This window comes from Vulpes lagopus, chromosome 19 (assembly GCF_018345385.1).
Source record: "Vulpes lagopus strain Blue_001 chromosome 19, ASM1834538v1, whole genome shotgun sequence".
NCBI lineage: Eukaryota > Metazoa > Chordata > Mammalia > Carnivora > Canidae > Vulpes > Vulpes lagopus.
Window position 1 is genome coordinate 33,344,340 of NC_054842.1, and position 25,335 is coordinate 33,369,674.

At 40.1% G+C, this 25,335-nt stretch overlaps 1 protein-coding gene and 1 pseudogene across 5 annotated transcripts in view; one reads left to right on the forward strand and one right to left on the reverse strand.

Annotated features, from left to right (window-relative positions):
• MSL2 (MSL complex subunit 2) overlaps positions 1-22,025 on the reverse strand; it is a 35,117-nt gene extending 13,092 nt beyond the window's left edge. The window contains exons 1-2 of one of the 5 annotated variants that reach the window (XM_041733968.1): positions 21,764-22,025; positions 20,081-20,435 (exon numbers count right to left, since the gene is read on the reverse strand). In XM_041733968.1, coding sequence (XP_041589902.1) covers positions 20,081-20,435; positions 21,764-21,883 — 475 coding nt within the window. In that variant the 5' untranslated portion in view covers positions 21,884-22,025. The other 4 variants (XM_041733969.1, XM_041733971.1, XM_041733973.1 and 1 more) reach the window with 4 other exon arrangements.
• On the forward strand, positions 10,681-13,158 carry LOC121478734 (annotated as a pseudogene).
• Positions 22,026-25,335: the final 3,310 nt, after the last annotated feature.

A 25,335-nucleotide genomic window follows, 5' to 3' on the forward strand; every position in this document is an offset into this window, starting at 1 on the left:
CATATTTTAAATAGTCTCAAGAAAAAAAAAAAAACAATGAAAACAAAATCTGACCTTGAATGGGGGGGTCAACTTTTAATTTACAAAAGGCAATAAAAACAAGACAGCAGAAATTAACAATGAATGATGGGGTGGGGGATAGAGAGAAGGAAGCTAATTAAATGCCAAGATTGTTCAACATGAAAGAAGGTATTCATTCCTCTTTTTGTTCTATCCAAAAGTATATCCTAATGATGAACTTTTTTATGTTTGGCACTATAAAATTAAATTTCTTTTTATCATATTATTACATGATTCTATCTTTCAACCTGGGTATTTCTCAGAAACATGAAAAATGGGCAGATGCTAATCCTTTTAAGTTTAGCAAATCTGCTATAAATCAAAAGAAATTTTAAAGTTCATCAGTTTTGCAAATCATGTTCCCCAGCACTCAAACTCTTGAGAGCCTGGTCTCCTGTAAATTTACCTGGGGCACTCAGGACTATCACTAGCAGATAAAGGAAGGAACAGAGGAAGAACAAGTTAGGCTGAGATGCAATCATAACAAAGGCCTCAGATGATCCCACTGGAAGTTGTTAATGAAGCTGTGAACTAGGATGGCACTTCAGGGATGTCCTATGTTGGGGCAAGGGATCCAGGTCTTTAGCAGACTAGTCTTTAGACACAGGCTACTCCTGAAAAGGAGTTGTGAATGGACTTGGCTTGGCTCCCTTCAAGCCAAGGGCAATTCCCAAGGAGGTCTGATAGCCCCAGCAACACTCCCAGGAATTAAGAGAATGAAGTCCTTAAATCCTGGAGATTTGGGTAATGCAGACATGGCATCCACGATAATTAGTTATTTCTGCAACTGTCCAAATCTCATCAATTTTGAGTAAAAAAATGTGATAAATAATAATGGTGTTCCATTAAGAGTGACTTGGCCCTCCATTTCTTAAAGCTATAAAGTGACTAAATATCTAAGGTTCTTTCCAGCTCTAAAATTTGATGACTCTAGATTTTACGGCAAGATTTATACAGAGTGCATCAAAAGTTTTACAGCTAGAGATCATTTATTGTTGGGGTGATAAGTATTATTAAAGTTCTGTTTTGCATATTGAAATTTTCTATGTTACTAAATAAAATCCAACAAATCCTTGCATGTTTCCACTTCCCCTCGTATTTTCATGTTTTCAAATTACCAGAGGCTTTACATATTTAAATATTCTCTCTCTTTCCCCACCTCCCATCCCCCCCCAACACACACACAATTTATATACCTTTTTCTTCTTTCCTCCAAGATAAACCTTCCCTCCTCTACTGCCTCTGGCTCCAACAACCCTCCCTTCTTCAGTTACCCACCTAACTACATTCATACCCTCTCATTTCTACCCTCAATGCTTCCTTCGCTAGAGCAATTTCCTCCCAGTTATTCATATACTAAAGTATTTCCCTAGATTCAGTCTTCTAACAGAAGGTAAAAATTGCTAATCCCAAACCAATGGGCATTCTAGTTGATCATTCTTCCTTAAAAAGTTCCTCCCTTGTGCCCTAACACAGTCTCCTACACTTCTTTTATATCCTCTTTTTCTGTCCTCTCCTTAATTTCAGTATTCCCCAATGTTTCTGTATTAAGGTCTATCCTTCTTCTTACTCCATCCTAGTATTCCATAGTAATCTTAGCTCACAAACCCCTTCAAGAATCTGATTATACACATATGCAAAGACACAAGCTGTTGCATAGAATCTCATGGGGATCACGAACCTTTTTGAAAAAGAGATGACACCCCAAGTTAAAAATTGCTCCACACATTCCTTCCAGTGTGATCTGTGCATAAAGCTGGTTCAATTACCATTTATAAACTGGTGACTTCTGAATCTTTACCTCCAGCTCAAAACTTCTCTGCTGAGCCCAGACCCACATATCTAACTGCCTATTAGGAATCTCATGCCTCCCAATCACCCACAGACAACTCAAACTTAACATGAGCAAATATTAACATACTTTCCCTAAACCCCTACCTAAAAACCTGGTCCTCCTCCTGTCTCCCTTATTCTCTTGAACGCTGACAACATTATTCACCCAGAAATCAAACCAGATAAGCTTGATACAATCTAGGCTCTTCACAAGTATTCCAAATCCAGTCTCCAGGGTCTCACTGCATATAGCCTCTAAGTCTTCCAAGTATACCCTTCAAGGTTTATTCCTATGACTACTGCCTTACTTGACTCATCATTTCTCACCCTGAATACTGCAACTTATCTTCCTACCTCGACTTCACCTGCTCCAATCAGTCCACCGTCCACACCATCACCAAGTAATCTTTCTAAAACACAACTCTGATGTCTTTCTTCTTTTCAAAACCCATCATAAAGCCATAAAAACTGCCCCCCCCCAAAAAAAACCACACACACACACACAAAAACACATCTTCAAGCAGCCTTTAAATCCAAAGTCTTTGGAATGACACATAAGGCCTTTCAGATCTGCCCCTAATCCAAAATTCATACCATTAAGCTTTCTCCATACTGCATTCCATTCCATAAAACTCCACCTAACACTGGCCATTCCAAAACATGCAATACTTACTCATTTCTCTGTGATTGGTCTTCCTTAGAATGTCCTTCTCCCTTCCTTGAAGAATATTCTTTAATTCTTCCTTGAAGAACACTGAGAATCAACTCAAATAGGACCTCCCAGAGGAAGCCTTCCTTAATTCCTACGCTGCAGTTAGTTCAAAAAGCACTTAGCACATTCTCCTGTTATAACACTTACCATATTATACTGTCACCATTCACTGAGTCTCACTTACTCAAGGCCAGAAACTTGTTTATCTATTTTTAAAAAGTGTCGGCAAGTAAGCAAGTATCTAATAAATGTACAATAAATCATAAAAAGCACATTAAAGTTCGGAGTGACCTTAGAAATCAACTTGTTCCATTTTAACCAAGACTGACTGACTTTCCTAAGATTACATAGCTTGTTAATGGCAATAAGGAATAGAAGCAGAATCTACGGGATTCCCAACCTGGAGTTCCTTCTACTTATCCAGCACCATCCCTAATCTGCTATTAAATCCACAGCATCCACAGAGACCATTTTATTTTAGGATTTTTATTTATTTATTCATGAGAGACAGAGAGAGAAAGAGGTAGAGACATAGGCCTAGTCATGATGCAGGACTCAATCCCAGGACCCTAGGATCATGCCCTGAGCCAGAGACAGACGCTCCAATCACTGAGCTGCCCAATGCCCCACAGTGACAATTTTAATTTCCTTCTTTATCAAAAGAATTTTAATTTTAATTTCCTTTATCAAAAAGAATGATCACTGAAGTTAGGCCACAGCAGAATCAATAACTAACCATAAAATGTTCAACCTTTTGGGAGAAAGAAGAAACATGAATGGGTACTGGCAATAATGAACAGTGAGAGAAGGGAGCCAGGAAAAGTCAAAGGAAAGGATGGATGCTCAACAATAGTTTGGTGAGGGTCAGGAAATCCTTACCGCACAGAAACTGGACCTGCAAGAGCCCCCCTTGGATTCTCTATACACCAACTTCAATTTCTAATGTTAATCTTGAATGTTCCTAGTGAACACCACATATGCTACACAAAGCACTATAGTATCTTCTCTGTAAAGAGATTCCAACAGAAAAGCTCAGCCTACATACCAGTCTAAGAATGTACAGCATTAGAAACTTTAAGTGAAGATTCTGTCTTTATACTAAATGTGTGAATACATATAACACAGATGTACAAAATAAGTAAAACGTATGTATTAAATTCCTATGAGGAGGATGAGATAATTCAGCCCAGATTCAGTCTCCAAAAGCAATATCAAGGCACACGTAGAGTGGGAGAACATACTACTACGGGTGTCAAAAGTCTGACACAGGGCCTCAACAATAATCCTTCTGTATTCAACCCACTGATCTAAATATCTTAAATATCTCCATTCTCCACCTTTTCCAAATGAAAAGTTAATTTTTTAGGCTACCCTCACTTAAAACATTTCTCTTTCCTCAATCATTTAAGCATATAATTTCTAAGGCCCAGCTATATGCCAAGCACTGTGCTAGGGCCTGCCACTCCCATTTAAAAAATGATTCTCAGACCTTTTTTACATCTTTGAAATACAGCACCAAAATTATACCCCAAAATTTAAGATGTAAAATGTTTTCAAACAATAGCAAGTAAGACATCTCCTAGGTATACATACAAGAAAATAATTCTCTGAATTCAGTTAACGAAAATGACACCACCACAAAAAGATCATATTTATTAACTTAGCAAATGAGCACAAGTGAATTAACTGTTTGGGACAACTACAACTGTTCTTCATAAAGCCTGTTTGTAGTCTTGCAAAAAAAAACCTGTGCCAAATTTAGTTTTTGCAGACATATGTTGAAGTCTAAACCTCTTAAAAATCTTTCCATTAGGTAAAATTCATAAGCATGAGAGCTACTATAAAGAATAATGAGCTCAAGTCAAAGAGAAATGAATTTGAGATCAGAGAACAAATCTCCTAAGAAGACAGGACCATTTTCCTCTTAGTAGGGATTCATAATCCAGGTCTTTAAATTTTTGATTGAACATTGCTTAAATATGTTCCCTTAAGCTTCCACACATTTATTTTAGTAGTAAACCAAAAGGCAAATACATGCCTCAAAATATCAAGAGGTTCAAATGACAAACTAAGGTTTCAAAGAAATGATTAGTTCTGGTAATTTAAATACCATGCCTAGACCATCATTAGCTCCCTAGTATGACAGAAAAATAGGCATTTTAATTAAAAATAGGGAAAGAAATAATATGACAGATATCCCTAAGTCACCAAAAATGATGATACAGGGTGGAGTATCTTGGCCACTTGACCAAATAATCATTATAAAATTCATTATATCAATTACATCATTTTAAGTAACTAAGTACTACCACAATGATATCAGTGACAGCTAAACACGCATGCCAGGGAAATGGTGGAGTGAAAAAACACAAAATCTATGTTTCCAGTTTGGGTAAAGGAATACAACTAGTTTGCTGTGAAATAAAAATTAACAGTTAAACACTGCAATTTTCAAAGTATGAATGTTACCCAAGCCAAGCTGTTTACCAAACATCTGAGTGGTTAAACTTCAGTTTCTTTAACTTTTATGCCTTTGGTTAACCTAAAACTATGAAAAATACTTCCCGATGCTCTTGGTGATGTCACAGTTTATACAAGGTAAAGCTTCACCAGTCAACAACTATTACAAACTAAAAAAAAAACCAAACACACCATAGATTACATGGATGATGTATAACCACTCAGAACCACAACACAGTCATAAACTCAAGTCATACCTCCTCTCATATTCTAGTAAAAATTAAAAGAGAAGATCAGACGTCATTTATCTTAATAATTACTTAGGGGAGACTTTTATAGTGTCTTATGGTTACAGAGCACTTTTGTAATATTCCATTATTTCCATATGTTAGCAAAGCAATACTGGACTCTTATTAAATTATTACCAATAAGATAATACAAGCTGGTCAGTTAGTCACAATTAAGTTGAACCAAACATTAATCAAATTAATCAATATAAATTCAGTTCCAAATTTCCATTGAACCAGAAGGCATAAACAGGTTTGTCTTCATATTCTCTTGGAGAGTCATCCCAAAATACATTAATGTCTTAAAACTGAATATTGTCAAGAAATTTAAGGCATTGCTTACGTTTATCAGCACACGTTCTTTTCTTAAAGCGCACCTATTAACCTGACACGAGGAGAATTCCAAGACAGCCCTACTGTCATCCCAGGGTTGATATTAAATTACCTATGTGGCATACTCCAGAATTTCTGGAGAAACTGCCTAGGAATGTACATTTTTAAAAAACCTTCTCAAGTAATTCTGATGCACAAACAGAATTAGGAGCTTTCATCTTTTTTGCCTTGATGCCATCTTTCACAGTAACAAAAACTCCTGGTTATTTTTTTCTAATCATTTAAGTGGGAAATGTTACAAAATAATTTTAAGAAAAATTTAATCAGCATTTTATTAAAGATTTTACTATAAAATTCATTTTAATAAAACCTACAATTTCTGACTTCTAACAAACAAGAACTAAATCTTATCTTATTTAAATTATGTTTAAAGATGCATTTTGGGGGACACCTGGGTCGCTCAGCAGTTGAGTGTCTGCCTTTGGCTCAGGGCATGATCCCGGGATCCGGGACTTCAGACTGGTACTTGCTAAACACTTCAAATGACACATTGCAAGAGTAAGTAATCTTTGTTCTCTAAAAATAAAAGGCCATAATTCATATTACTACATTTTCTCTTTTTAACATTGTTTTTTGAAGAATTACCAACACCTTGTTTATATTATTTGCAGGATATGAGAACACAGACAATTCAGAATTAACAGAAATCATGAACCAAATATTTAGAATCATTAATATCTTTATGCTCCTCCTTACCTAGGATTTCAAAACCAACTTAATTTTCTTAATGTTTCTCGGCCCTAACCAATGGCCCGCCAAATGGACATAGGAAGAATTAAAAGAACTGAGAAAAATATGACTAAGAGTTAACAGAATAATAGGACTAAGAAATAAGACAATTTAAAATCCTCACAGCAGATAATTCCACAGAATCATTAACTTGTTATGGTACCACTGTTTGGTTTAATATTCATCTGACATCTCCTCAAACTGCCTTGTTTTAAAGGAATAAAAATAGTTAAAATACTTTTTCTTTTGAGCACTTGGGTAGCTCAATTACTGAGCATCTGCCTTTGGCTCAGGGTGTGATCCCAAGGTCCTAGGATGGAGTCCCTCATGGGGCTCCCCACAGGGAGCCACTTCTCCCTCTGCCTATGTCTCTGCCTTTCTCTGTGTCTCTCATGAATAAATAAAATCTTAAAAAAAAACAAAACAAAACACTTTTTCTCTCTTAAGTATCACCTTTTAATATATGAACATTGTGGAACATGTTGAACTCAATTCACTAACAGAGCTGAGGAAACTTCTATAAAAATATAGTGAGCTCCAGTGATTTGCTCACAACCCCATTCATCTCAAGGTTTTAAAATCAAAACTTGAGATGAAAACACTGAAGGCACCTTTCAAAGTTACCACAGTTTTCTAAACAAATCTATATTCTTTTATTATTATAGCTGTTCAGTAGAACTTTAATGCAATCATGGGAAATGTTTTATATCTGCAAAATCCGATAAGGTAACCATCACCCAGTGTAGCTACTGAGCACTTCAGGTTAGTAGTAAAGAACTGCATCAACTATATTTAAAATTTACATGTCACAGTAGTGGCTGCTCTATGTGACAACATAGAGTTAGAATATAACCTCTTTCCAGACAAAATGAAATAAATAGATTTGACTCTTCTACCTGAAATAACTAGAAAACCAGACATAACAATGGTTTTCAGATACTGGGCAACAGACAGCATAGAACAGTTATCAGTGAGAGAGGGAACAAACAAGCTCAGCAGCCCCAGCTTACTGCCTGGAAAATTTTCAGGCCACAAAGCAAGGATGAAAAACCCACACAAAGACTAGGGGTCTCCTTGAGTTGAGAAGACAGAGCTGGGAAGCCAAGACAGCTTGACTTCTCCAGAAAGTACTAGAGATGAGACAGCTGCACCAGGAAAGAGCACTAGAGATTTATAGGTTTCTCTGTCTCTCTCTCTTTTTTAATTTAAATTCCAGTTAACATACAGTATAATACTAGTTTCAGGTATACAATATAGTGAGTGATTCGACACTTCCTTTTTTTTTTTAATTTTTATTTATTTATGATAGTCACAGAGAGAGAGAGAGAGAGAGAGAGAGAGAGAGAGAGAGAGGCACAGGCACAGGCAGAGGGAGAAGCAGGTTGCACCAGGAGCCCGACATGGGACTCGATCCTGGGTCTCCAGGATCGCGCCCTGGGCCAAAGGCAGGCGCCAAATTGCTGCACCACCCAGGGATCCCTGATTCAACACTTCCATACATCACAAGTGCCCACCTTAATCCCCATCACCTATTTAACAATGCTCCCACCAACCTCCATTCTGGTAACCCTCAATTCTCTATAGTTGAGAGTCATACAAGGTCTCTCATAGAGTAATAATTAGCACATGTGTAAGAGGAAACTACCTCAGGCTGGAGAAAGAACCCCCAGAAAGAAGCAGAGAGAACAATCCCTATAACTCAGAAGCAGCACTTATTCCCACCAGAGTAAGAAAACTCAGAACTCACAAAGGATGAATCAGAGTAATCAGAAAGTTCCTGCCCTAGTAGTATCAAAAAATTAGTCCCTAAAGGCAGCACTAGTCCCACCTAACAAAAACTTAAAAACAAGCCTCAAAAGGATCAAACTCTATCCAACTAATTTAACCTCATCCCAAGAACAAATACTTACAGTTCAAAAATATCCATCAACAAGGTAAAATATTAATAAGGTGAAACTTATGCTATCTGGCTTTGAATCAAAATTTACTAGGCATGCAAAAAAGCAGGAAAATATGACCCATAATGAGCAGAAAAATCAATGAACAGCAAACCTGGAAGTGACAGAAGACAGAATTAGTAGAGCAGAACATTAAAAGCTAAATTTATTTTAACCGGCACCTAATAAGACAGCTTCAAAACACATGAAGCAGAAACTGATAAAACTCCAAAGACAAACTGACAAATCCATATAGAGATTTCAACACTTCTCAAAACTTGACAAAATAGAAAACCAGTAAGAATAGAGAAGATTTGGGTAACACATCAACCAAGTTGTGAAAATGTTTTAATTGACCAGAAATACTGTGAACCAATGAATGTTGTGACTGAATAGATAAAAGCAATCTTGATTCTGTCTAGGTAAGGTTTTACAAAACAATTAAAGATCCCAACAACGTTCGAATGCTATGGCTCAAGACAGTATCTAGGGCACAAGAAACCTCACAAAATTCTCCATTTCTAAGGATTACAGATCCAAGTGCCTACAGAGACAAGCATGCAAAGTTTAAAAAAAAGTAAATGTGACAAAGGTGGGACCTTTGTCCCACCTTATGTGGGACCAAGGGTAATCTGGAAAGGACATACCTCCACCCCCAAGACAAACCTCCTATCTCCTATCAGCTACAGCCAGTGATGCCATGCCACAGGGAACATAGATCCAGTGTTGCCAGGTCTTACAATTTTCCAGACGGCACCTAAAATTTGGGTTTTTATGTGAACTCCGTATTTTAAAACACTGACCACCAACACATTAAATTTTTAACCAAGCAAAAAAAAAAAAAAAAAGCGTCTGGAAGCCAAATTCACAACCAAGTATCTGCTCTGGTCCAACAACTTCATCTTACAAATGAAACAAAGAAATAAAATAATTTGTCCAAATGGTGAAAGTAGATAACCACATCCAAAATGTTGTGGGCATGGACACAAAAGTCCACATTTTTAAAAGAAACTGATACCAAGATGTTTCCAGCACAGGTAACTTAGTGATGCTTATATTATCAGGAAAGACATGAAAACTGCTTTCCAACAGTTGAAGGTTAAAACTTTATCAAAGGCTTCCTGAATTGTTCCAGAAAACAACCACAAAAAAAAAAAAAAAAAAAAAAAAAAAAAAAAATCAGTGGGAGGCAATTACAGAGACTTGCGAAATGGAACAAAGAACCTTCTATAAAGACAACTTAAAAAGCGGTCAATGATATGGTTATTTTGTAGAGTAGAATTTAACTTATTAGCTTCTTTATCCTAGAAATTTTCCAGAAAATGCTTGGATGAACTTTCAAGACTATTAACAGAAAAGATTATTTGATGTGAAGAAATGGTTGTATGATATGCAATCCTTTCTCCATAAAGCTCTAGAAATTCTCATCATGAAGAATAACCTAGTGACATCCTCCTTGTTAGACCTATGTAAAAACTGACCTGGCAAGCTCAATGATACCATAAAGGGATACCTGAGACAACCCCAGCTTCTGATGGATAGAACTTCCTATGTCATATCCTGAATATGTTCAGTCACAGGCCAGCCAACCAACCAATTAACTGTAGAGGGTATTCAGAAAGCCAAGGGTGCTTGAATTAGAATAGAATGCTCCTTTCTAATCCTAGATTCCTATATTACATCTGACCAGAGTCCCAAATTTCAGAACATCAGGTCGGTATTTAAACTTCAAAAGGAATAACATTTAGCATGACTGACAGAAGTTCAAAAAAGTTCTTAGGTTATACACTGGACCACCCATCCCCACTTTAGGTATGCCTCTGTTACATCAAGAATTTCAAAACTACTCAACTTTGCCTGAAAATGTATTTCCAAATTTGAGACCAGAGAGCATTTTACGTGCACATTTTCTACAGGATGTAACATAAAAGAAAATGGACAGACAACTATAGTCAGCAAACAAAATACACTAGCTTGAAAACAACTTGAGAAAACCAAATGTTTTAACTCTACAAAGATTAAAAGTTTCTGGAAGAGAAAAGCAATGAATGAAAATAATTCTGCTAAAATATTATGAACTGAGTCAGAACAAGAAAAAGGTAAGAAAAATGACCAGATATATGGCAATAAAGGTGAAAATTTATCTAAATAAATTTCCTGGGACACCTGGGTGGCTCAACAGTTGAGTGTCTGCTGTCAGCTCAGGGCGTGATTCTGGAGTCTCAGGATGGAGTACTGCATTGGGCTCCCTACCTGGAGCCTGCTTCTCTCTCTGCCTATGTCTCTGCCTCTCTTTCTGGGTCTCTCATTAGTAAATAAATAAAATCTTTTTTTTAAAAATTTTAATTCAACAACAAAAAAAAATCTATAAAAGAGAAAGTCATAGTAACAGAAACTAAATGGTAAAAAGCCAAAGGTCACTGTTGGACCCAGGGAAAAATACGAGAAATTAGAATAAGATTTTGAAATACCACTTTTTAAAATACAGAAAGCACATCAAAACTCACAAAAACTCAAATTAATCATATATAAAAGTAGCCAAGTAGACTCTGAGAGAAGCCAATATAAGAAGATAGGAGCCAATTACTGAAGGTATGCTATGCATGCACAAAGAAAACAAGAACTACTACTAAGAAAGGAGAACTAGATGTTATACAGTTAATCTGAGAATGAAAACCACAACCCCAAGGTTCAAAACACATGTTATGTTTTACTATATCAAATAGTATATAAAATTATTTTAAAATCAGAGTTTCCAGGGAAGAGCATAAAATAAAAACATTATAAATAGGGTATATGTTTATCATTTCCTAATTCCAGTATTTCTTCATAACCCCAGGGACCATCACATTATTCAACATTGTCTCATTCTTCTCAGGCCCACACCTGATCCACCTCTAATTCCAATCTTACCTGCAACCTCTCTAAAGCACTTGACCGCTCTCAAAATCCAATACCAAACTGCTAAATCTCTGAAGAATATTTTAACTGAACTGTCCTCAAATTACTTCAAACCAGCCTATCTAAATACTTCACGTCCTTCCAAACTCAACACCCTTACTGACTTCACTTCTGATTGTAACTAAGTTACTTCTGACTCCTTCAATATTTTCCAAGCATCTTCATTAAACTCCCAGGTTTTGTCAGTTCTTCAATAAAATTCAGTACAGAAAGCAGCAGCACCAATTCCAAGATGGCGGCCAGCAGAAGGCTGAAGGAGCTTGAAGAAATCCACAAATATGGAAGGAAAAACTTCCATAACATCCAGGTTGATGAAGCTAATTTATTGACTTGGCAAAGGCTTATTGTTCCTGACAACCCTCCATGTGATAAAGGGGCCTTCAGAATCGAAATCAACTTTCCAGCAGAGTACCCATTCAAACCACCGAAGATCACATTTAAAACAAAGATCACCCAAACATCGATGAAAAGGGACAGGTCTGTCTGCCAGTAATTAGTGCTGAAAACTGGAAGCCAGCAACCAAAACCAACCAAGTAATCCAGTCCCTCATAGCACTGATGAACAACCCCCAGCCGGAACACCCACTTCGGTCTGACCTAGCTGAAGAATACTCTTAAGAACCGTAAAAAATTCTCTAAGAACGCAGAAGAATTTACAAAGAAATACGGGAAGAAGCGAACTGTGGACTAAACTCTGCCACCACCAGCGAGCGTGAGCAGAGACCCCAAGCAGCGCATTCAGACCCCCCCTCCTCCCCCCCCACAATGCAGGACTCTGTGGAAAACTGATACATGCTGCCGCCTGGCGTTTGCTTGTGGCAGTTACTAACTTTGTATAGTTTTCTTAATCAAAAGTGGTCTGGGTAGCAACCTGTAAAGAAAGATTAAAAATTTAAGATGTTCTAAAAAAATAAAAAAATAAAAAAAAATAAAATTCAGTACATTTTATCAGGTATATGTGAAAGCAATGTGCTGAATGTGTTTGTAAATTTAAGAGTGCGAAACGCCTCATTTAATCTATTTGTGGTAAAATATGCCTAACCATAACAAAGTATAATACAATATATTTCAGAGATTTAAAATGTTATGATAACCATAAGAAAGACAAAATTTTCCCTTCATATTATCTTAGGTTGTTTCCTTTCCACTTCCACCACTATTCAGGTTTCTTTCTAATATGGATATATCTATTATACTTCCTAATTGAATTTCACCATATTTTAATAATCAATCCCACATTCTACCCCCAAAATAATCTTTCCTAAAACAGAAAACAGAATTTCAATCACAATCACTTTCTTACAATGCTGTTTCTCAAATGCTTACAACTCTGATTTGCAAACTCCCAGTCCCATATCAAGATGGGGGAATAAAATGCAGATGACAGGAACCTGCTCACAGATATTCCAATTCAGTCAGTCTGAGATGATAACTGGGAATTTGAATTTGAATGAGCCCTTTAGGTGATTTTGATTTAAATGTCCCACAGAGCATATTTCAGGAAAAGAAAAAAACACACACAGTTCTACAGATAAATGTCAAATCACTTAGCCCAGCATCAAGGCTCACCACACAAAAGACTGAGACTCAACTTATAGAGTAAGGGATCTCCTATAAGCACTCTTCACAACACATAAACTTGATTTTCTGCAGCCAACTGTTCTCTCCCTTCAACCTTGCTGAAAATGTCCACTATACCATTCTCCTTGGCCCATCTCAAGCCCCATAACTCCTAGATCTCACCAGACTGAAGCAATTTCTAATTCTACAGTACTGTATTTTTAAGATTTTGTTTATTTATTCATAGAGACACGGGGGGGGGGGGCAGAGACACAGGCAGAGGGAGAAGCAGGCTCCATGCAGGAAGCCCGACATGGGACTCGAGCCTGGGTCTCCAGGATCACACTCCAGGCTGCAGGCGGCGCTAAACCGCTGCACCACCGGGGCTGCCCTACAGTACTGTACTTCTTGTCTTGAACCATTACTATTTTTTTTAATTAGAGAGAGAGCGCGTGTTGGCGCCTGGGGAGAGGGGGGGGGAGGGGGGAGGGGGAGAGGTGGGGGGAGAGGGAGAGAAAGCCAGTGAGCTTGAGTGCACAGCAGGAGGTGGGGAGGAGGATCCTCAAGCAGATTCCTCACAGAGCCCAATATGGTGCTCGATTCCAAGACTGTGAGATCATGACCTGAGCTGAAACCAAGAGTCAGACACTTAAACTGAGGCACCCAGGTGCCCCCTGAACCATTATTTAAACTAGTATCATTAACTTTTCAGATGGTTATATCATAATGACAACTAACTGTGGATCAAACCTCTTTTCATCTCTTTCAGCATCTATAATAATATACTTTGGAAGCCCTCTCCCTAAGGCAATTTCACTTTGCATAAGCATACCTAACGAGGAATGAAAAAATGAACTAATTTTTAGAATATTAAAAGGGAAAACTGTAGCAAGATTTTTATTAGGATATCAGTTAAATAAATATATCTGGGATGAAAGTGTCATCTGCCAAAACAAATTACTAAATTACTAAATATTGTTTTTCCTTACCAGCTTACCAAATAAATGCTGCCTGAAGAATTCTTCCCAGAGAGAATAAATGAACTTAAGCCCCAAGAAAAAAACCGGTAAACCAAACTCTGCTTAATACCAATCAGGTTTGCTTAAACTTTGCTCTAAACAGCTATTCAAAAGCAAATTATATAGAGAGGAAAACTCATTTGTGGTTAATTTCTGAAACTCTTACACAAGCAATAAACTTACAAGTGCTCTATTACAATGCTTGAGATTTTCTAATACAGCACTTCCCAAATAACTGCTGATCTACTTATCTTTCTTCTCCAAACACTGAAGAACATATGGGTAATGACCATGTGTCTTATTCATCTTTCTAGTCTAGCACTTAGAACAAGTGATTAGTAAAGATGTAATGAGTAAGTTTGAGATGAAAAATGATATTCTCCAAAAATGGTAACACAAATGGCTAAGAAGCATATAAAGATAATCGACATCACTAATTAAAGAAATTGGAGGGGATCCCTGGGTGGCGCAGCGGTTTAGCGCCTGCCTTTGGCCCAGGGCGCGATCCTGGAGACCCGGGATCGAATCCCCCGTCAGGCTCCCGATGCATGGAGCCTGTTTCTCCCTCTACCTGTGTCTCTGCCTCTCTCTCTCTCTCTCTCTATCATAAATAAATACAAAAAATTAAAAAATAAAAAAAAAAGAAATTGAAAAAAAAAAAAAAGAAATGCAAATCACAACCACAGACATCACCTCCTGCCCACTAGAATGGCTACTATTTTAAAAAGAAAACGTTACCTAGGACGTGGAGAAATTAGAACTCTTGTTCTATTAGTGGGATTGTAAAATGGTGGATTGTAAAATACTAGGAAACAGTAAAGAGGTTCCTCAAAACAATTAAAAATTTCCATACCATACACAATTCAACAATCCCATTTCTGGGTATAGACCTAAAAGAACTGAAAGCAGGGTCTTTACAGTTATTTGCACATTCATGTTCACAGCAGCATAGTCACAGAAGTCAAAAGGTGGAAACAACCCAAAAGTCCATTAAATGATGAATGGATAAACGATACACACATACAATGTAATAATACTCAGCCATAAAAAGAAAGGAAACCCTTATATATGCTAGAACATGAATTAACCTTCAGGACAGTATGCTAAATTAAATAAGCTGGGGGATCCCTAGGTGGCTCAGTGGTTTGGCACCTGCCTTTGGCCCAGGGCATGATTCTGGGGTCCCGGGATCCAGTCCCATGTCGGGCTCCCTGCATGGAGCCTGCTTCTCCCTCTGCCTGTGTCTCTGCCTCTCTCTCTCTCTCTATGTCTATCATGAATGAATGAATAAAATCTTTAACAAATAAATTAATAAATAAGCCAATCACAGAAAAACAAATACTGTATGATTCCACTTATATGAAGTACCTAGAATAGTCAAATTCAGACAGAAAGTAGAATAGTGGTTATCAGAGGCTAACAGAGAAGGGTAGTTGGTTGATGGATACAGAGTTTCAGATTTGCAAGGTGAAAAAGTTCTGAAAATTGGTTTCATAATAATGTAAATATACTTATTATAGACTTGTACACTTTAAAGTGGTTAAGATGATGAATTTTATGTGTTTGCTGAAATGAAAAATTTTAATTACAGTGATTTTAAGTACAAATAAATTAGGTAAGTATCAATGAACACTTGGAAAAAATGTAAATATGAAACATTAATATAACATTTATGTACAATTATTCAAATGGCCTTTTAAGGGTGCCAGAGTGGCTCAGTCGGCTAAGTGTTTACCTTTTGGTTTAGGTCATGATTAGGGTCCAGGGATCCAGCCCCAAGGCAGGCTCCCTGCTTCTCCCTCTCCCTCTGACCACCCATCCCCCCCACCAGCCGCCCCTGCTTGCTCTCTTGCACAGTCTAATAAATAAAACCTTTTTTAAAAAGTTCAAATGGCCTTTTAATTTAGCTTCCATCTAAAAGCAGTTTAAAAAATAAAAGATAAGTAGTTTAAAATAAATCACTCCAAACTATATGTTCACATCTCACTGTAGAAGATTCTTACTAATTATAAACTGTTTGCTCAAAAGTATTTCTCTTAAAAGAGAATCAGAATTCTATAAATGGAGAAGATTCTTGAGATCATATACTCTAATTCCAAGGTGGGTCCACAAACAATGGAAAATGAAAACTAATTTTTCACAGAGCTAAATCTATTTAATGTTAAGACATACACTTTACTCTGAGAACACATTTCTACTTTGAAACTTTCTCTTTTTAATACTAATTTCATCCATTCAACAAATACTTGAGCCAATAACTCTCAAGTGAAAGGACATAATAGTGAATAAGAAAAGCAAAGCTCTCATCCTCAGGAAATTACCTCCTTTTTAGTGGAAAACAAGAATACCAACAGTAAAAAAAAGATGACAGGGTTTTGTTAAGTCCTTAATATCCAAAACAAAACCCTGATCGGTCTATGTAACCCTATGTCAGTGGGAAACATTAATTAATCTGCATCCCTTCCCATTTTATAAGTGAGAAACTGGATGTCCAAAAGGTTTCACAATTCAATAAATCCAAAGTCAAAACTACCTGGTTTCTAGTTCAAACATCAAGAAAATCGCCATGTGCCTAAGTAGAGATTCAAACATGATAGATTTATAGGACTCCAAATATCCCAAAGACTAATTTTTTTTCCACTTAAGTGTCCTTCCAGCTCTAACAGGATTTGACTCTATATACCAAACCTGTATCATTTGAGGACTTGTAAATTTAGTGAAAAACTTAAAATCCCTAGGGCAGAATTTATCAAATCTCATCACGCTAGCAAAAGAAATTCTATTTTCAGATAAATGATAACGCAAGTCCAACATTTAGAACAAGGGGAAAGAAAGGACACAAAAATAGTACCCACAGTAATACTGTTTTGGTCACTGTTCCTGTGACCTAGAAAGTACAGTAATTCTCTGGAGCACCACTGTCCCATTCACTAGAAATTTCAGACAGTTTAAATATACAAAGGAACTGAAAAATAAACAGTGATAATCAGCTAATTAACATTTCAAAGAACCATGATACAAAACCTGTAGTTCCAGTGAATAATCTAGGTTCGACAATAATTGACCTGACAGTACAGTCTCTTCCCTCACCTCCTCCTTTCTCTACTTCTGTACAAAGGTGGGATATTAAGCATATACTAAGTGTCAGATACATTTTAATATGTGCCAGACAAGTCTATGCAACTTGATCTCATGAGTTCAACAGGTTTTCCCCCCCACTTAAAAATAAACCCACATATAATGCAAATTTGAAGAAACAAACTTGAAAGTATAGTTATCTCCTTTTGTAGGTAAAGGAAAGGGAGCCAAAAAGTTAAAGCAACTTGCCAACACAGTAACTGGAAGAGCCAAGATTTGAACCTAACTGCAAAGTTTGTAGGAGTCTCCTTGAATACTTCCTCCGAGTCTGTCATAAATACCAACATGCAAGTGACTGAATAGGAAATAGTGAATGAGGCAAGAGGCACACAAAAATGTACCCCCAAAATAGTATTTTTCCCTAAGATATCAGAAGACTTAGACATAAAAGCTGCACCCAAAGAGCTGTAAGTGCCTATGACTGGAACAAAGGGTTACAGAGGTTCAAAGGACAAACGAAACTTTTTGCTGCAGTGAGCAAGGAAGAATTCACTGAGGGAGGAAATTGAGTTACACCATAAGAGAAAAGAAGTATTTTTAGACAGAAGAGACTTCAGAGAATTAAGGTGGGGAAAAGAGGAGACATGGGGCATGTATGTTTGAAAAGGCAAAAACATCGACCCAGCTAAAGCACAAAATTACATAAGAGAGCAGTTAAATGTAAGGCTGAAAAGGTTAGGATTGGGTCAGACTTCGAAAGGACTGATGAAATAAACTCCCTATTTACAGCACCAAGATAGAATTAAACTTTACATGTTTATTATCTTCATGAAGTAAGGTTGTACATGCTCTATTGAATGTATTTATGCTTTTCTGCTAAAAAAAAAAAAAAAGTGTAGGCAACATCTGATACAAAGATAATTAAATGCTGGATCTGAATTCAAATTGCTAATTTTTTCCCCATCTCCTGATAACCACAGAGTATGTACGAAGAGATGGGGAGTCAGAGAGGGTAGGCCTGAACCTACATCCTGACATTTTATGCCAGCTACTCAATTTTAATTAGGGAAAAAGTAAAACCCACAAATCTTTTCCACAGGATGGAGTAGCTTGAACAAGAAGGAAAAATGGCAGAGCCTCACTGTCAGAAAAATTCCCCTTGTGTTGCCAAGACTGGCTTTAAAAAAAAAGCTACAATTGGACTTTTTTTTAAATGTAGCTTTAATTTCATTTTTTAGGGTGGCCTGGGTGGCACAGCCATTGAGCATCTGCCTTTGGCCTGGGGCATGATCCTGGAGTCCTGGGATTGAGTCCCACATCGGGCTCCCTGCAAGGAATTTTTAAAATTTTTAAAAATTTTTTTTCATTTTTAAAATCTAGGTTAGAATTTGGGAAAATGTTCAATTAGACCATAACTATCCTGAACCCATTGACAAGAACTTAAAATTCCAAGCATCTACAAGATTCAAAACTACCATTTCACTCTTAGTTTAAGTTCCATCTCCCTAGTAAAAAGGAAACCTACCAGGATCTTTGAGTGTTAACCTGGATAATGACATCACTCACTACTGCTGTTCCAGCAGGCTAGGATGGGATGCCCTACGCCCTCTTTCCCATACATCGCAAGAGTAGCAATCTCCCCCAAAAGGAAGGTTTGTAGAAAATGAAGTTATAGCAGCTCTATCTCCTCGGTCCAAAACCATCAAAAGCTGTTAGAACATAAAAAGCAGCACCCCATAAAAACTGGAAGTAGGGTGGGGGAGTACCATGAAACCAAGCAAATTCATATTTGTAAAATTTAAGGTGAAAGGAAACTTGGAATCTAGCCCAAAGCTCTCATTTCATATTAAGAAACTGAAGCCCAGGGCAGTGGTGATTTGCCCAGGGCAAATGCTTCCCTATAAAGGTGTTAAGTGTTTGTTACCAGTCACACTAGCACTTAATCACATTCTAACAGTTACTTAAATGTTTATGGGATTAAGTACCTGGTATGCAAAAAAACACAATCTCCACCTCATCTGCACCCCCCCACCCCCCACCCCGTCAGTGCCCTGCCCCAAAGCTGTATTCAGAAAATGATGCAAGATTCTCAAATGAATACCATATCCTGCTACAGCCACTACAGCCATAAAATTTCTTTTATCGAAGATAAGCCTGAAATGCCTGAATTTTTTAAGTTCTGACTAAACAAGTGGATCACAGGACCTCAAAATTTGGAGAACTGCTTTTTGACAGTTGCCATTTCCTTTGTACTAAAGTCCACGTTTTTTGAAAAACTATTATTGGTGCATAGTTAATTCAAATTAGCATTTTTGAGACACTTCGATTAGAGAATTTAGCATATCCTCACCTCTCAAAAATAACTTGAAAGTACCCTACCCTGCACAAAATATTCGGGGGCGGGGAGACAACCACCACCTAAAATAACAGTCTTCCAGGCCACAACATATTAAAACCAGAAAATTAGGAACAATCCTGTAAAAATCCCACCAACTAAAAAACAGTACCATCAGTCTTCCTGGGCTCACTGTTTACCGTCAAACTGTCAAAGCATTTGTTGAAGAACACGGAGAAAAGTTTTGCACCGAGTTCACAAGCTGTGGGTTCATAAGACTATACCACCACCCACACATAACACCAGTTTGGGGAAATGCAAACACGCCACATGTACATTTTTTAACCAGGCTTAACCACGTTTAACAACGTAAGTGTTGTCAGCTCTTGCAAAGGTTTGGGGCGGGGGGGGGGGGGGAGGCAATATACAAGCATACTTCACCTCATTTATAAAACCATCAATAGGAACAGCAAGCAACTGACCCGAGGCGAACTAAACAGTTCTGAACGTTAAGGCCGCCGTACAAAACGGTTTAGAAGGGCTGTCTTTCTGAAACGCTGGGCAAAAGTCCTTTGACGAGTTTCAAAACTAATGACCGTATGCTAATGCACAAATAACAAAAGCTTAACACAAACTACCACGCCGCCAAACCATTCCTGTGACCAATGCCTAGTTTTAAAACAAGCATTGAAAGGGAACAATAAAAAGCGTCTCACCGCAAACACAGCAAGAGAGGGACTGTCGGAAGTAAGGCAAGAGCCTGTTAATCTCTGTAAACGCCTTGGGGTCTCCGGGGTCGTAGTTGAGCACTAGGCGGCTCGCAGAAATGTAGAGAGCAGTAGCATTCACGGGGTTCATTGCAGACACCTCGACACCGTTGGCTCCCGGTTGAAAAGAAATTCCGGATCCAACTTTGTAAGCAGCCAGGGAACAATGGCGAATTTGCAACAATTCGGAGGAAATCAGAGAAGAACCACTGGCCAAAGTAGTAACCAAAATCCGTGCAAGTTTGTGGAGCTGAAGCAATCCTCCCACACATGGGGCCTTTGCGCCCCTCCTCCGTCCCTGAGACTTGCAGACAAAAAAAAAAAAGAGAGAGAGAGAGAGAGAGAGAGAGAGAGAAAGAGAAACCAGCGTTCGAGTTTGTCCCAGGCAGCCTCGGGGCGAAGAACGCGGCGGCTTCGGCGCTCGGGCCCGGGACTCGGCGCTCAGTCTAGCCCCGCGGCTCGGCAGGCGGCCTTCGCTGCATCTCCGGACGCGGAGGCACCTCCTCAGGGCGAGCTGGGCGGGCGCGGGAGCAGGCCCCGGCCCGGTCCGAGGGGCGGGCACGCTTCTCACGGGCTGCAGGGCCCTTACTCCATCACAGCGCCCGGCGCAGAGGTAGCGGCGGCGACGAGGAGGGCAGCTCGGGCGTCGGCTTCCTCAATCTAGTGCACCAAGCCGCGGCGGCGGCGAACGTTGCAGTTGCGGCTAGCGGAGGCCGCCGCCGCTCCCTCCATATCGGACGCGGGACCCGGACTGCGCCTGGCTCTCCGCCCCGGCGGTTACAAGCCCGCTGCTCCCTGAGGTGGCGAAACGGGCAGGAGAGTCCCCCACCCGACAGGGGAGGGCCGGGGAGGAAGTGCGCGGGCCGGCGGCGGCGGCGGCGGCGGCGGGAGGGGGCGGGGAGCAGGCCCGGCCGGGCCGCGGCGGCGCCCCTCGCTCCTCAGTCGCTCACTCCGAGGTCACCAGGCGCAAGCGCCGCCCCCTCACTGCCCGGCCATCTTCTCCGCGCCGCACACACAGAGACTTCCTCCGCCAAGCACGACGGCCGCCGCCGCCCACGGCTCCCGCCCGGCCGCAGCGGAGGCGAGCGCTCGCACAGCCAGGCCCCGCCGCCGCCCAGAGCACACAGCAAGGCCCCGTCGCAGGCCCCTCCCCCCCGAGCCTCGCCGCCCTCACCCTGACTCCACGCGCCTCTCTAACTCGGTAGGGCCCGGGCTGCTGCGGCCTTAATGGATCCCGCGGACTGTCCGGCGCCTCAGGCCCTGCCGGCGACGACGACCGTTACCCCAACGGGCAAAGCCACTGTCATCCCCGAGACTCCCCCGCCGCCGTCGTCGCTAGCGCCCGCACGCATGCGCAGAGCACACTCTCACCCCTCCCCCCCGCCCTTTCCTTTCCCTTCGCTTCCCTTTTCCCCTGCTTCTCCTCTAAGAGCCCCCTCCACGCCCTCCCGGAGCTACCGGCTCGCTCCGCGCATGCGCATTCCACTATCCAGCCCGCCGCCTTTCGCCCTTACGCGTGCGCCTTGACCGCCCACCCAGAAAACCGGATAAACACAGCAGCCCGCTCACGCCGGCCCCTCCCTGCTGCCAACCCACCCTGGCCTCACTGCGCATGCCTGGCCCTCCACTTACGGCTCTTAGAACAGAGCATGCTCTCTGCAAGCTGCCTGTTCTCTCTGCCCCTCCCCCATGCGCTCTCAAATTGCCTCCTGGGCGTGTGGGCTGTGGTGAAACGTTCGTTAGTTGACCCATCCTTCCACGCTGTGCGCTTTGAGCTGCTCGCACTACACCGCTCCCTCGGTCCCCGCCAACGCTGAGGCCCGGCGGGGTCGCGCCATGTGGCGCTCCGCCCTGGCGGCCTCTCCTCGCCCTGACTGACCACTGTGTGAGGAAACAGCCCCGCGCTGCCCCAAGCCCCGCCCTCGCGGCCTTTCTCCTGGAACGGAGCTCTCCGAGCACGGGAAGGGCGCTGCCGGGCCTGCTCGCACTCCCGGAGCCCGGAAGGCCGGCTGCAGTCGGCGTGGCCGCGCGCCCAGGCTGCGTGCGGGCGACGTTCGCTCGGTTAGGGTCGCGGCCAGCGCCGGCGGCAGCCTGGGCTCGCTGAGGCGCGGGGGCCCGACCCGCCTCCCCCGTCCGGCCCTTCACAGCCGGGCTCTTCCCGCGGCCTTCCGGGGCCGCCGACCAGGACCTCGCCTACCTCGTGCTTGGAGCACTGTCCCAATTTTTTAACAAGCATTTCGCCTCCTGTGTTTGCAGGAGACCGGGGAAAGTGAGATATAAATAAACAAAAGCCTCACTTAACGTATGATTTCCCCTTGTCTCTGAAAGTACAGAACTTTTTTGAGGAGCACAAATAGAAACAGCATTAGGAACCATCTTTGTCTCTGAATACACCAAGGCTCTTCAGCATCGTTTTTTGTTTTTTCTTTTGTTTTTTTTTTTTTGCTGGAAATAAATGATCTACACATGTTTGCAAAATGAAATTTATGACACTTGGGGCACAAATACAGTTAGTTTTAGGGACTTAGAAGTTAGGTAACAAGGGAACCCAGTAACTTCTGATATAATTTCTAGTGCCATTTGATGACAGGTTTATTTTCTTTACAAGGGCTATTATCAGCACTTAGGTATTAAGCAATAAGAATCTAACTTCCTAATTTTTTTCAAACAGCAAAGCAGAAATTAGAGAAAGCTGTGCAAAGTATTTCGTCCTCTTGTATCTGGAAAATGACACGTATTCTCAAATTATAGAACCCCCATCTTCCTTAGGTCGTTGGTTTGATAAGTGATATTTCTTGAGCTCACCTTCAAATAAAAGTTATATTATACAGTTCTGTTTTTATTCCAGACTCAAGTTCTCCTTCCACAAACCACAGGTTTTTTTCCTCCAGGAGAGCAACACAGAAGAGTAAAATAATCAGTTCTGTTTTCCATTCAGGCAACATAAATTAGCAGTCACCCTAGGCAAAGTGATTACTTTCAGGGCCTTAACCTTGCTGATTTTCTCATAACCGGATTTTTTTTTTAATCACTTGAGATGTGTACAACCTAAATCAAGACTAATTTTATTTATGGTCTGTGTGAGAGAAAGAGACATAAACCAGTTTTTTTTTAGCCTCAGAAATTGCTTGCAACTGATAAGTTTATGGCATTTAGAAGCAAAGCATCTTCACATTGAAGTATATTGCCTGTAATAACTATTTGGTTGCTGGAGGCTTGCCTCAAAAGAAAACAAATGAACTGTTTATGGAAAATAAAGTGCTTAGATCAAATATTTAGGAGAAATATATAACTCAAATCTCAAGCTATCAACTTTATGTAATTTTTTCATAATTTATGTTCAATTAATATTTGGAAGTAAAAGGGTTAGGGTGGCCAGATCTAACAAAAATACAAGATGCCAGTTAAAAATTTTTAATGAGCTTTTTATTTGAGAACAGTTTTGAATTTTTGGAATTATTGCACAAATAGTACAGATAGTCTTATATTTTCCATTTCCCCTATTATTAACATCTTACATTAGTGTAGTAGGTTTGTTACAATTAATTAACCAACAGTAATACAATATTATTAAGTAAAATCCATGTTTTATTTATATTTCTTCATTTTTTCCCTAACGTCCCTTTACTGATCCAGGATCCCATCCAGGAGATCACATAACATTTAGTCATGTCTCCTCAGGCTCCTCTCAGTGCCCAGTTAAATTTTCATTTCAGACAAACAACAAACACTTGTTTCCTCTTTATTGTCTATATTTCCTTCCCATTTTGAGTTAAAGCTCCCCTTTTCTGTCTTCCCAGATTGGCAACTGCTTGCTTCTTTCATTGTACTTATGAAACTACGTGGCAGTTGTTGATGTAGCCCTGCCTTCTCCCTGTCACACTACAACTGCTAGAAGGTCAGAGTTTCTCCCTCTTTGACTTTTATCACCATTGTCTAGCATAAGGCTTGACATATAATGAGTAGTTAGTAATTACTAAAACAATGATGAATTGTTAGAAATGCAATAATATAAGAAAAATCCCCAGTACAGTGTATGGTACAAAAACAAGCATGGACAGGGGTTTGCTTTTCCTTAGGGAGAGACACAAAATGTCTTACAATTTTAAAGACAGTTCTTATCTCGGCTTGATCAATGTCAATTCTAAGATCCTTAATAAAACTAGATGTATGGATTGATTTTAAACCCTCAGAATAATCTATCAACAAGTATTTGTTGATTATACTCAAGCACTTTGGGAAAAATGAAGAAAATGCGTAAGTAGTTGTAGTTATACTTTCAGAGAACAAAGATCAGACTGGCAGTAAGTGACAGGGACTTTCTGAATGGTTAGGCCCTTTATAAAATTATGAAATAATTGTTCGCCTCCCTTTCCCCGCCTCTTTCACCATTCTTTCTCTGCTCCCCCGACGCCCCCGCCCCCCACTTTTTCTTTCTCCACCAAAAACTGTCCAGAGGTAATGTTCCCTCTCCTAACTTCCCAGGCTACATTCTCCCTGACAGCCTAGATCTCCATTCCACTGCCTTCAATGTTATTCTCATCTGTTACATACAGACTGAATGTTTGTGCCCTCACCTGCTCCCCAAATTCATGGACTGAAATCCCAACCCCTACATGATGGTATCAGAAGGTAAAGCCTTTGGGAGATAATTAGGTCATGAGAATAGAGCCCTCATTAATGGGATTAGTGCCCTTACAAAAGAGACTCCAGAGAGCTCCCTCACTCTCTCTGCTATGTGAGGATACAATGGGAAATCAGCCTCATCTTCAACCCAAAAGAGAACCCTCACCAAGTGACCATGCTGGCACCCTGATCTCACATTTCTAGCATCCACAACTGTGAGAAATAATTGTTCGCTGTTTAAGCCACCCAGTTTATAGAATTGTGTTACAGCAAACTAAGCTAAAACACCATCCCTACCAAATTTTAACAAGCGTTTACTGTCACTGTGGAAAGAAGTCAATCTGATTAACCTTTATCTATGGGAGAGTGATAATAATTTAATCTAAACCAACAGCAAATCAGAGACTGGCCAGAGCAAATACGTTTTTACTGGGAGCAAAAAACCAGGTGAAATTAAACAGGGCCTAATCCAAATCAGTTCTTCCATTCTTCCCTGACTGCTGCTCCCTGTTACCAAAACTTATCTTCCATTTTCTGCTCCTTAGCTGTGGTCATACCTCTCCCTTCTTAGAGACCCT